Source organism: Mustelus asterias, chromosome 5 (assembly GCF_964213995.1).
Source record: "Mustelus asterias chromosome 5, sMusAst1.hap1.1, whole genome shotgun sequence".
NCBI lineage: Eukaryota > Metazoa > Chordata > Chondrichthyes > Carcharhiniformes > Triakidae > Mustelus > Mustelus asterias.
The window spans coordinates 35,479,921-35,493,424 of NC_135805.1; the positions used below are offsets into that span (position 1 = coordinate 35,479,921).

The 13,504-nt window shown below is 43.6% G+C and overlaps 1 protein-coding gene across 2 annotated transcripts in view; it reads left to right on the top strand.

Moving 5' to 3' along the window:
* Positions 1-13,504, top strand: part of LOC144493468 (prolyl endopeptidase-like) — a 131,088-nt gene that overhangs the window by 91,157 nt on the left and 26,427 nt on the right. For both annotated transcript variants that reach the window (XM_078212418.1, XM_078212419.1), the window contains exon 12: positions 6,262-6,356. In XM_078212418.1, coding sequence (XP_078068544.1) covers positions 6,262-6,356 — 95 coding nt within the window. The remainder of the gene's footprint in view (positions 1-6,261; positions 6,357-13,504) is intronic.

The following is a 13,504-nucleotide window of genomic DNA, read 5'->3' on the forward strand; positions in this document are numbered from 1 at the left end:
TAGAATTAAAGGCTACACTGTAGTACAAAGCCAGGACAATTTGATTACAGTACTTTTACAGAACTTGCACTTTCACAGGCAAGAAAATAATAAGACTTATATTAAAGTAATAAGACTTAAATGTCTCTAGATATATTAAGTGGTACCAAACCTGGACTAGTGTCCTTCATACATGAAGTCTAATCTACCTTTGCGCATCTCTGACATCTACAACAGCCCATATGGAAGTAGAAAGAACTGAATAGGTGCATTAGGTTTTAGTGAAATCTATGTTCTTTTTTGAAGCACAAGCTGGAACAAATGAAATCAAATATCTAGCTTTTACCGTGAAATAAAACACTCAATCTTCTATAGGATTTGAAAAAAATCTTGTCCGCTATGTGAATCTACACCACATAATGTATCAGTAGCCTCACAGGGTAGACACAAATCATTTCACCACTCATTCCAATTTGTTTTACCTCAACTTCTAATCTCAACAAAGCAAGCTAATGAAATAAAATATCATGTATTAACATGCGAAGTGCAGTTTGTCTCACTGCATTCTATGCTGAGTTAAATGTGGATTATCCCCCAAATGAAACTATCTCAATTTTTTTAAGCATATTTTAGATCCATGAAGAACAGAAAATAAATTGTACCATGCAGATAATGGTCATGATCTTGACTGGGGAGATTTTGAGAGCTGCAGTGGCAGAGTGGTTTTGATCAGTGTGCAATGTTAATATCACAGCATGCATCTTTTTTTTCCGCAGCAGGGCACCTGCTTGACATCTAGCAAATTGATGGTTTTGGTGCTTTGTCAGGTGTTTTTTCCACTTGGAGTTGGGCTCAGTATCCAATGGTGAGGATGGAAGAAGGCCAGCTTAGGAGGATAGGAGAAACACTCATGCTGCTCCTGGTCCACACACCCCCTTCCACAAAGCAGTACTTGCCTCCCTTCAACCAGATTAAACATAATATTTTAAAGGAACAGCCACTTCTTGAGAATAGTTTTGTTGCCTGTGCTCCCCAACCCCTGTCACTCCTTCACTAATCCCATCTCTGTTAAAACTGGAGAAGGGAAGATTGGAAGCGGCTTGAGGTTGCATTTGAGATCATTTCATTTCACACCTCACCCAACTCAAACCTACCAGTTTTTAGGAGTTGAGACCCCCACCCACCCACCCACCTCCACACACATACAATTTATTTGTCACTGTTTATTCACACTTCTTGGAAGCTTTTAGCAGAGGATCAGTAATCATGGTGATGAATATAGAATCATAGAATATACAGTGCAGAAGGAGAACTTTTGGCCCATCGAGCCAGCACCAAGAATAATCCCACCCAAGTACTATCCTATCCCCGTAACCCCACATATTTACCCTCCTGATCCCCCTGACATTAAGGGGCAATCTATCATGGCCAATCCACCTAATCCGCACATCTTTGGACTGTGGGAGGAAACAGAAGCACTCAGAGGAAACCCACGCAGACACGGGGAGAATGTGCAAACTCCACACAGTCACACGAAGACAGAATTGAACCTGGGTCCCTGGCGCTGTGAGGCAGCCAAGCCGCCCTTGAATATACGTGGATAAAAAATTGTATTAGCTTATTCAGTCACTGTTGTATGAAAGGCAAACAGAAATCAATTCATACACAAACAATTACATCAACAGCAGCAAAAAATAGCCAGTAAAATTAGTTGTGATCATGTTGGTTAGGAGATAAATGTTGGCCAGGGCACTAGGAATACCCTCTGTTCCTCAAAAATGTACTGTGGCACCTTTTACATCCACTTGATAGGGTGACAGTGTCTCAGTTGCAAGCCTTGTCCAAAAAAACACCTTTCACGATGCAGCAGTGTTGCACTGAAATGTTCTTCATTCTGGTGCCGTATTAGGGCTTGAACTAATAATTTTCTGACTCCGATAAAGGTATGCACACACAAATTAATGAAAGAAAAATGAAGGTGTTGACGCTATAATTAAAGTTAGGCATAAAATGTTTCTTATAACATTTGAGTAACTTGGCTTTACTAATTTTTTTCTTTTAATATTTTTCAAAAGAAAGTACAGTACTGTATACAAGATGGACAGGTTTGATTTATTTTAGCATTGGCATATTTATTATTGCATGTGAATTCTCCTTCATAAGCGATTAACACAATGTAGATTTCTCAGGAATATATTCACTGTGAAGTTAATATAAACATTGACTTTATTCTTCAAAGATATGAGGTAGTTTGAAGATTCTATGACCTTTTGAGAAAAGTATTAAAAGTTTCATGTGACATTTCCATCAGTAATATTCGCCAGCTGTCCATTATGTCTAGGGAATATCACCAAAAGACTGCATGGTATTCCTTTGTGTAGGTCTTCCACATCATATCATCAGAAAGTCTGGATGCGAGTGAAATGCTACTGCATTGAGATTAACCAGATTCCTTTTATATGTGTGAAATAATTGCTTTTTAATTTATTTATTTGAAATAATGCAAATTAATATTTGTGCTTAAAAGAAAATGTAATTTAATGGCGGCTCACGATTCCAGTTAAAGTTTAGAAAGTTGTTTCAATTATCTTTTTTGCAAGTTTTTTACGCTCTTTTGAAAGGCCAGACTTTTAGGGTATTCCACAAGGCTGATGACATTTCAGTACTTTGTTAGTTCTTCATAAAATACACACAGATGAGCAAAGACATTTGTTAACTTATCCATTTAGGAGATGGATCATGTTTTTCCTCCCATTGCATCATTCAACTAACTGAACCTTGAGTAAATTTATTATCTAACCCAGAAGATCATTCAAAATGTTAATCATTCTGTATGAAAAGTTTCACCCTGGAATCTAACCCAAGTTATCCTTTGACCAATTATAATGCATTTCCCTCCCAACCTTGTTCTAGTGTCTTGGTGTACCAAGAGGTAGTGTTCAAAATTTACCTTATTTCTGCTGTTTTGAAAATATTCAAAAGGTCCACTTTCAATTGTTACCTTTAAGTGTCTGAGTTTGTCCAGATTTTCCTCAACTTTATCCCTTTCAATTTAATCAACTTAATCTCAAATTGGCAGGCAGTAACTCGTGGGGTGCCACAGGGATCGGTGTTGGAACCCTAGCTATTCACAATATATATTGATGATTTGGATGAGGGAACAAATGTAACGCCTCAAAGTTTGCAGATGATACCAAGTTGGGTGGGAGGGTGAACTGTGACGAGGATGTGGAGATCCTTCAGAATGATCTGGGCAGGTTGGATGAGTGGGCAAATCAATGGCAGATGTAGTATAATTTGGATAAATATGAGGTTATTCACTTTGGAAGCAAAAACAAAAAGGCAGATTACTACCTCAATGGCTGTAAATTGGAAGAGGGGAGTGTGCAGCGGGACCTGGGTGTCCTTGTGCACCAGCTGCTGAAGGTAAGCATGCAGTTGCAGCAGGCAAATAGTATGTTGACCTTCATTGCGAGAGATTTTGAGTACAAGAGCAGGGATGTGTTGTTGCAATTTTACAGGGCCTTGGTGAGGCCTCACCTAGAATATTGTGCGCAGTTTTGGTCGTCTTCTCTGAGGAAGAATGTTCTTGCTCTTGAGGGAGTGCGGCAAAGGTTTAACTAGGCTGATTCTGGGGACGGCGGGACTGATGAATGAGAAGAGATTGACTAGGTTAGGATTGTTTTCGCTCTAGTTCAGGCGCATGAGATGGGGGGAATCTCATAAAGACTTATAAAATTCTAACAGGACTAAACAGGGTAGATGCAGGGAGGATGTTCCCGATGGTGGGGGAGTCCAGAACCAGGGGTCACAGTCTGAGGATGCGGGGTAGATCATTTAGGATGGAGATGAGGAGATATTTCTTCACCCAAAGAGTGGTGAGCCTGAGGAATTCATTTCCGCAAGAAGTAGTTGATGCCAAAACATTGAATGTATTCAAGAGGCGGCTAGATATAGCACTTGCTGTGAATGGGATCAAAAGTTATGGGGAGACAGCAGGATTAGGCTACTGAGTTGGACGATCATGAATGGCGGAGCAGGCTCGAAGGGCCAAATGGCCGCCTCCTGCTCCTATCTTCTATGTTTCTATGTTTGTGTCAAGTGCTTGGATAATGTGTGACATAGATCGAGTGCTGACAGATTCTGGAGCCATGGAAAGCATCAGTGACTCAGTCAATCCTGTACTTACCAAAATTCACTGGCATGCTGACTGATCTTTTTATGTTTTCAATCCCCTAACCTGGGTGCTGTTTTCAATTCTTATGCTGCAACATTGTCCTCCATCTGAGATCAGAAAGCTCTGTGTGGGACCTTCAATCTGTATGATGTCACGCTCACAGTATTGACTCACGGGTTTATGGGAAATGGACAATACTTTGAAAACAAAATGGAGAATAGACACTGCATTTGAAACAAAATTAAGTTGAGATGTTCTGTCAGTATACATAAACTACACAATGCCCTGGAAACTAGCCTGTGTGACTGGACAAGACATTAAAATGCAAATGAACTTTTGGGACATTTCATTGTGAAGGCAATAAAATACAATACATTGTTCTTGTGAAATAATGACTTCCATTATATAAATAGTTCCAGAAACTTGTTCACTTGCAGACTTGTTAGCTTTGGAGTGGAATTCCAAAGAATGGATTTGAGAAGAATCCCATTCTATCACAAGTATAATGTAAATGGGTGAAACTTAGAACGCCATTGTGTGTCAATGGTCAAGCCATAAGAGACCATTTGTGAGGACATTAAACATGGATACTATGGACAGAAACCAAAAGGACGTAAATAAGACACATTTTTGAGAGTTCAGACCCTGTCTAGAATTCATTTATCTATCCGTTTGAGGAGCCAAACCACGTATTTGCTGCAGGGGTTCGACTGCGCCTAAACTGGAATGAAGCCAGAAACCTGCTACTGCAAGCAGTAAGCCACTGCAAATCCATCTTCTTAAATCTCCAATCTCTTTCTTTAGTGAACCAAAAAGTCGATCACAGACCCACAAAGCTTCAAGACCTCATCTCAAAGTGTAAATTCACCATTTGGGTACACAGTGAAAAGTATTGTTTCTTGCACACTTTGCAGAAAAAGCATACCATACGTAGAGAAGGAAATGAGAGAGTGGAGAATGTAGTGTTACAGTCATAGCTGGGGTGTAGCGAAAGATAAACTTAATGCGAGGTAAGTCCATTCAAAAGTCTGATGGCAGCAGGGAAAAAGCTGTTTTTGAGTCAGTTGGTACGTGATCTCAAACTTTTGTATCTTTTTCCTGATGGGAGAAGGTGGAAGAGAGAATGTCCTGGGTGCATAGAAACATAGAAACCCTACAGTACAGAAGGAGGCCATTCGGCCCATCGAGTCTGCACCGACCACAATCCCACCCAGGCCCTACCCCCACATATTTACCCGCTAATCCCTCTAACTACACATCTCAGGGACAATTCTTAACCTGGCCAATCAACCTAACCCGCACATCTTTGGACTGTGGGAGGAAACCGGAGCACCCGGAGGAAACCCACGCAGACACGAGGAGAATGTGCAAACTCCACACAGACAGTGACCCGAGCCGGGAATCGAACCCGGGACCCTGGAGCTGTGAAGCAGCAGTGCTAACCACTGTGCTACCGTGCCGCATGGGGTCCTTGATTATGCTGGCTGCTTTTCCAGGACAGCGGGAAGTGTAGACAGTGTAGGAAGTGTTGTCAGTGAATGGGAGGCTGGTTTGAGTGCTGGACTGGGCTTCATTCATGACCCTTTGTAGTTTCTTGTATTGTATCTGACCACGTTTGTAATTACCTTTTCTTGTGGTTGGTTATGTAGGTGCTGTTGTGAATATGTACCAGGTGTTGAATAATAACCATTTATCCTTTGTAAAACCCCACGGGAAAATTTTTCTGTTCTTGAGAGTTACAGCACTCGAGGTTAAAACACAAAAATCACACCTATCTTCAGTCATTCGAAGGGTGCTAAAAGGAGGGGACCATCCTCCCATCTCTTCGCCTGTCCATAACAATGAATGGTGTTGCAACCGGTTTCACCCCCAGCCATCATCAGGGAATCGACTGATAGTTGCTTTCATGACTTTCTGTTTGGCACAGGCAGTAATGTTAATAGAGAGTTTAATGTTTTAAGTCATATCACTTTTACTAGTTTTTCTTTTTCAATATATTTATCAGGATGGCAATACTTGGGAAAGAAGCTTAAATGTTGTCTTTTGTCAAAACAACATAGCAAATGTTTATAGAATTTAAGACATTTTCTTTTCAACTTTTACAGTGTTTCAAGGCTTATTTTTGTGAGACATCTGGGTGGTGTTTTAGCTATTGCAAATATCAGAGGAGGAGGAGAATATGGCGAAAGCTGGCACAAAGGTAAGTCCGTCAACATATGTTTAGATATGAAATATAAATTATTGGTTTCAAACACATTTTCTTTTTCTCCTGCGTATTGGACTGATCTTTAATTCTCATTTTCATTGTGTAGCTAACCTAATCCTTTGTTATGTAGGTGAGAGGCGCAGTGTATGGAATACATACGAAGAACTATTGGACTGTGTGATCTGAACAATATTAACGTGCCTTGCAGTTGGCATAAATCCAGTTTGCTATATTATGTCTCCCAGTGGAAGTCCCTTCAAATTCCAATTTATCATTTTTTACTAAGTAATTCTGAATCACCTTGTCCATGATATTTAATCTACCAAGTGAAAGAACTACCTTTTAAGGATCCCAGCAAGCTATGTGACTATCTTTTCTAGATTATCTTTACCTTTGTTACCACTTCAAAGAATTTCAGTAGATTTGTACATTGAATCTATTATTTCTAAAACCATGCCGAAATATCTATGCTCTTTTAAAATTTTTATTTATGATATCTCTTCAAATGCCCATATGCATGTTACCTCTGGTTATAGTTTAATAGCGTCATAGTTCCCAGATTTGTGGCTTATGAATATTGCATTTGCTATCCTTAGATACTTATAGAGAGGTTTACAAAAGTATCAAGTAATTTCTGTCACAGCATTTGTGCTTGGATTGCTTCTTATTGACTGTTTTCCTTTTTGAATTTGATTTATTTATTCATATTAGAAACATAGAAAAACTACAGCACAAAACAGGCCCTTCGGCCCCACAAGTTGTGCCGAACATATCACTACCTTTTAGGCCTACCTATAACCCTCCATCCTATTAAGTCCCATGTACTCATCCAGGAGTCTCTTAAAAGACCCTATTGAGTTTGCCTCCACCACCACTGACGGCAGCCGATTCCACTCGCCCACCACCCTCTGTGTGAAAAACTTCCCCCTAACATTTCCCCTGTACCTACCCCCCAGCACCTTAAACCTGTGTCCTCTCGTAGCAGCCATTTCCACCCTGGGAAAAAGCCTCTGAGAGTCCACCCGATCTATGCCTCTCAACATCTTAAATACCTCTATTAGGTCTCCTCTCATCCTACGTCTCTCCAAGGAGAAAAGACCGAGCTCCCTCAGCCTATCCTCATAAGGCATACCACTCAATCCAGGCAACATCCTTGTAAATCTCCACTGCACCCTTTCAATCTTTTCCACATCCTCCTGTAATGAGGCGACCAGAACTGAGCACAGTACTCCAAGTGGGGTCTGACGAGGGTCTTATATAGCTGCATCATTTTCCCCGGACTCCTAAACTCAATCCCTTGATTGATAAAGGCCAGCACACCATACACCTTCTTAACCACCACCTCCACCTGCGGGGCCGATTTTAGAGTCCTATGGACCCAGACCCCAAGGTCCTTCTGATCCTCTACAGTACTAAGAGTCTTTCCCTTTATATTGTACTCCTTCATCCCATTTGACCTGCCAAAATGGATCACTACGCATTTATCTGAGTTGAAGTCCATCTGCCACTTCTCCGCCCAGTCTTGCATCCTATCTATGTCCCTCTGTAACTTCTGACATCCCTCCAGACTATCCACAACCCCACCAACCTTCGTGTCGTCAGCAAACTTACCAACCCATCCCTCCACTTCCTCATCCAGGTCATTTATGAAAATGACAAACAGCAAGGGTTCCAGAACAGATCCCTGGGGCACACCACTGGTGACCGACCTCCATTTAGAAAAAGACCCATCGAGACCCACTCTCTGCCTTCTTTGGGCAAGCCAGTTCTGGATCCACAGGGCAGCAGCCCCTTGGATCCCATGCCCTCTCACTTTTTCTAGAAGCCTTGCATGGGGTACCTTTATCGAACGCCTTGCTAAAATCCATATAAACCACATCTACCGCTTTCCCTTCGTCAATGTGTTTAGTCACATTTTCGAAGAACTGCACCAGGCTCGTAAGGCACGATCTGCCTTTGACAAAGCCATGCTAAGTATTCTTGAGCATACTAAACCTCTCTAAATGCTCAAAAATCTTGTCCCTCAGGATCTTCTCCATCAGCTTACCAACCACTGAGGCTAGACTCACCGGTTGGTAATTTCCTGGACTATTCCTGTTCCCCTTCTTGAAAATAGGAACCACATCCGCAATCCTCCAGCACCTCTCCCGTCTCCATCGACGACGCAAAGATCATCGCCAGAGGCTCTGCAATCTCTTCCCTCGCCTCCCACAGTAACCTGGGGTACATCCCATCCGGACCCGGCGACTTATCTATCTTGATGCCATTCAAAGATTCCAGCACAACCTCTTTGTTAAAGTCCACATACTCAATCTTTTCAGTCCACCGCAAGCCCGCAGTACATCCACCCAGGTCCTCCTCCTCTGTGAAAACCGAGGCAAAATACTCATTAAGCACCTCTGCCATTTCTACTGGTTCCGTACAGACTTTTCCACCTTCACCTTTTATAGGCCCTTTTCCTTCACGTCTCATCATTGATGATGCCAACTGTATTTGTTGCTGTTAAATATTACAACAAACATTTGTAAACAATTTTAAAAATATAATAGTTGGCAACGGTGATTACTGCAGCATTATCTATTAATCTCTACTGATGCTGGCTGGATGTTTTTCATACGTAGAAAGGTTCCTTTCCTAAGCTTGTTTTGTTTAATTATCTAACAGTTCACAATGTCTGTGCAGAATTGTATTAAAACGCATCTTTTATCAAAAACCAGAGCATTCTGCAGTTCACAAAAAATGGTCGTGACGGGCTCTTAAGTAATGGCAACAAGGGACTTTGATTTTTTTAAACTTGATTTATTATTGTCTTATGTATACATAAGAACATAAGAAATAGGAGCAGGAGTAGGCCATCCAGCCCCTCGAGCCTGCCCCGCCATTCAACAAGATCATGGCTGATCTGAAGTGGATCAGTTCCACTTACCCGCCTGATCCCTATAGCCCCTAATTCCCTTACCGATCAGGAATCCATCTATCCGTGATTTAAACATATTCAACGAGGTAGCCTCCACCACTTCAATGGGCAGAGAATTCCAGAGATTCACCACCCTCTGAGAGAAGAAGTTCCTCCTCAACTCTGTCCTAAACTGACCCCCCTTTATTTTGAGGCTGTGCCCTCTAGTTCTAGTTTCCTTTCTAAGTGGAAAGAATCTCTCCATCTCTACCCTATCCAGCCCCTTCATTATCTTATAGGTCTCTATAAGATCCCCCCTCAGCCTTCTAAATTCCAATGAATACAAACCCAATCTGCTTAGTCTCTCCTTATAATCAACACCCCTCATCTCTGGTATCAGTGAAAAGTAATGTTTTTTGCTATACAGACAAAGCATACTGTTCATTGAGAAGGAAAGGAAAGAGTGCAGAATGTAATGGTACAGTCAAAGCTTGGGTGCAGAGAAAGATCAACTTAATGCAAGGTAGGTCAATTCAAAAGTCTGATGGCAGTAGGAAAGAAGCTGTTTTTGAGTCATTTGGTATGTGATCTCAGACTTTTGTATCTTTTTCCTGACAAAGAAGGTTGAAGAGAGTATGTCCGGGGTGCTTGGGGCCCTTGACTATGCTGGCTGCTTTTCCGAGGCAGCAGGAAGTGTAGACAGTGTCAACGGATAGGAGGCTGGTTTGTGTGATGGACTGGGCTACATTCGCGACTTTTTGTAATTTCTTGCGGTCTTGGCCAGAGCAGGAGCCATACCAAGCTGTGATACAACCAGAAAGAATGCTTTCTATGGTGCATCTGTAAAAGTTGGTGAGAGCCATAGCTGACATGCCACATTTCCTTAGTCTTCTGAGAAAGTAGAGGTATTGGTGGGCTTTCTTAACTATAGTGTTAGCATGGGGGTACCAGGGCAGGTTGTTAGTGATCTGGGCACCTAAAAACTTGAAGCTCTCGACCATTTCGACTTCGTCCCCATTGATGTAGACAGGGGAATGTTCTTCATTACGTTTCTTGAAGTCAGTGGCATTCTCCTTTATATTGTTAACGTTGAGGGAGAAATTATTGTCGTTGCCCCAGTTCACCAGATTCTCTCTCTCATTCCTGTACTCTGTCTCGTCATTGTTTGAGATCCGACCTCCTACGGTGGTGTCATCAGCAAACTTGAAAATCGAGTTGGTGGGGAATTTGGCCATACAGTCATAGGTGTATAAGGAGTATAATAGGGGGCTGAGAAGACAGCCTTGTGGGGCACCGCTGTTGAGGATGATCATGGAAACGGTGTTGTTGCCAATCCTTACTGATTGTGGTCTGTGGGTTAAGAAGTTCAGGATCCAGTCGCAGAGGGAGGAGCTGAAGCCAGACCATGGAGTTTGGAGATGCGTTTCGTAGGAATAATGGTGTTGAAAGCTGAGCTGTAGTCAATAAATAGGAGTCTGACATGGGTGTCTTTGTTATCTAGGTGTTCCAGGGTTGAGTGCAGGGCAGGGAGATGGCGTCTGCTGTGGACCTGTTGTGGCAGTAGGCAAATTGTAGTGGATCCACGCAGTCTGGGAGGCTGGAATTGATTCGTGCCATGATTAACCTTTCGAAGCACTTCATAATGATGGGTGTCAGAGCCACCGGACGATAGATACTAAGGCACGGTGCTTGTCTTTTCTTTGGTACTGGGATGATGGTCGTCTTCTTGAAGCAAATAGGGACCTCAGATTGGTGTAAAGACAGTTCGATGATGTCTGCAAATACCCCCGCCAGTTGATCCACGCAGGATCTGACTGCTCATCTGGGCCGGTTGCTTTCCGCGGGTTGACCTTGGAGAAGACTGCTCTTGACATCTGCAATGGTGACCTCAGATACAGGTTCATCTAAGGCTTCCAAGGTGGAAGGCATGCTCTTACTGATCTCTTGCTCAAAGCAAGTATAGAATGCTTTGAGCTCATCAGAGAGGGGTGTGTTGGAGCCAGCGATTTTACAAGCCTTCATCTTGTAACCTGTTATGTCTTGCAGATCTTGCCATAGTCAGCAGGGGCCCGTGTGCTGGCCTGGGACTCTAGTTTGGTCCGGTACTGTCTTTTGGCATCTTTGAATCTCCTTAGATTGTATCTGGCCGCCTTGTATAGGTCAGTGTCGCCTGACTTGAACGACTTCGACTTCAGCAAGCAATGGATGTCCCTGTTCATCCATGGTTTCCGGTTGGGAAAGACGTGGATTTGTTTCTTTGGCACACAGTCTTCTACACACTTAATAATGAAATCAGTTACTGTAATGGCGTACTCGTTCAGGCTGGTCACGGGGCTTTTAAATACTGACCAGTCCACTGACTCTTAAGCAATCCCGTAGGAGATCATCTGATTTCTCAGACCAACATTGCACGACTTTCTTTGATGGATTCTCCTGCTTCAGTTTTTGCTGGGAGCAGGAGCACAGCCTTGTGATCTGATTTGCCAAAGTGTGGGCAGGTGATAGAGCTTTAGGCATGTTTGATATTTGTGTAGCAGTGGTCTCGGATATTTGAGTCTCTGGTGGAACAGGAGACGTGTTGGTGGTAACTTGGTAGCACGCTCTCGAGCTTGGCCTGATTGAAGCCCCCAGCCACGATGAACAAGGCCTCGGGATAGTTTGTCTCAAGGCTATTTGTGGTGGTGTATATTTCATCCAGCGCGATCTTCGCATCCATGTAGGGTGGGATGTAAACTGCTGTCAGGATAACGGTGGTGAACTCCCAAGGAAGGTAGTAGTGGCGGCATTTTAGCGTCAGTTATTCCAGGTCCAGGGAGCAGAAACGCGCCAGTGTTGCTATATCTAGGCACCACGAGGTGTTGATTAGGAAGCAGACCCCACCTCCCCTAGGCTTGCCTGAGGTCGATATACGGTGCATTCAATGGATTGAGAAGCCCTCTGGTTGTAAGGCACAGTCCGATGAAGCAGAAGTGAGCCACAACTCTGTGAAACAGAGCACACAGCAGTCCCTCAGTTCTCTTTGGAAAGTGAGTCTGGCTTTAAGTTCATCTAGCTTGTTTTCCATAGATTGGAAATTTGCAAGGAGTAAGCTGGGGAGTAAGCTTGGATCTGCGTTGTTTCGCTCTCCTACAAGCCTGCACATTTTCCACGCTTCCTGGAGTGACTGCTTCTTTTCAAGCCTGGGAGACGCCAGTTTGCGGTGTTAAGGGTATAACTGTGTCCAATGAAGCTCTTTGCTCTGGTCGGTGTGTGGATGGAGGATTTGTTCCCTTGCTTGCGATTCCTGCGTCAGTAGATGGGTCTGCACGGTCAGGTATTCCGGGTCACTGTCGGGCTGCGGTTTGGCTTCGCCGGTCGGTGGATGTCCAGACCACGCTCCAGTGTGGATGGATCAAAGGCCTGTAAGTGGGTGATGTGTCTGAGGTCGCGATCGCGGATGAGCCAGTGGCCGGGTCTGTGTGTTGGGGTCCGCTGGGTCACTGCCAGGTCGGGTCTTCCTTCGGAGGACCTCTGGGCCTGAAAGTACATTTTAAAAGAGCAGTATTAGTGATAGGCAGTGGGAGTTGATTTTTAGGAGTGTGGGGCAATTGCAGATGGGGGGAGTGGAGGGGATGCTTGAGGCCTGCAGGAGCTCGCAGTTCTCCGGGTCAGAGGGGAGGGGGGCGGGGGGGGGGGGGGGTGCTCCAGTCCCAGGGATGCAGGACTGGTCGGTGGAGACCAGCAGAGTGAAGGTCCTGGCTTCAGCAATTTCCTGGTCTCTGGGAGCCTGCCAAGTATAGGCTCCGGCTTCTAGTGCATTTTCCTGGTCTCTGGGAGCCTGTGTAGTGAAATCCATATCCTTGGGAACTGCAGCACCGGCTTCAGGCCACACGTGGGTTGCTGGTCCAGATCAATTTCGGGTTGGGTTTCTCCAGGATCCTAAGGATCGCCAGATCTGTAAGAGATTGAATTAGAGCATTGTTAGGGAGTTTAAAAGAGTTTGAATGAAGTTTTAGAAGCATAAAACGAGAGTAAAAGATAGAATTAGAAGATATGCTGGGCACAGTTTGCAAGAATTAGCCCGCTCTGGCGCCATCTTGGAAAAAAAGACTTCACTGTATCTTTGCAGTGGTCAATGTTTGCTATAATTACTTCCCTGAAAAGGGACTGCAACACCTGGAAATGTTACATGAGCAGAATAGCATGAAAGCCAGAAGTTGCTGTCAGTGATTCTACATTTCTCCAGAGGATGAGCAGTTAAGGAACC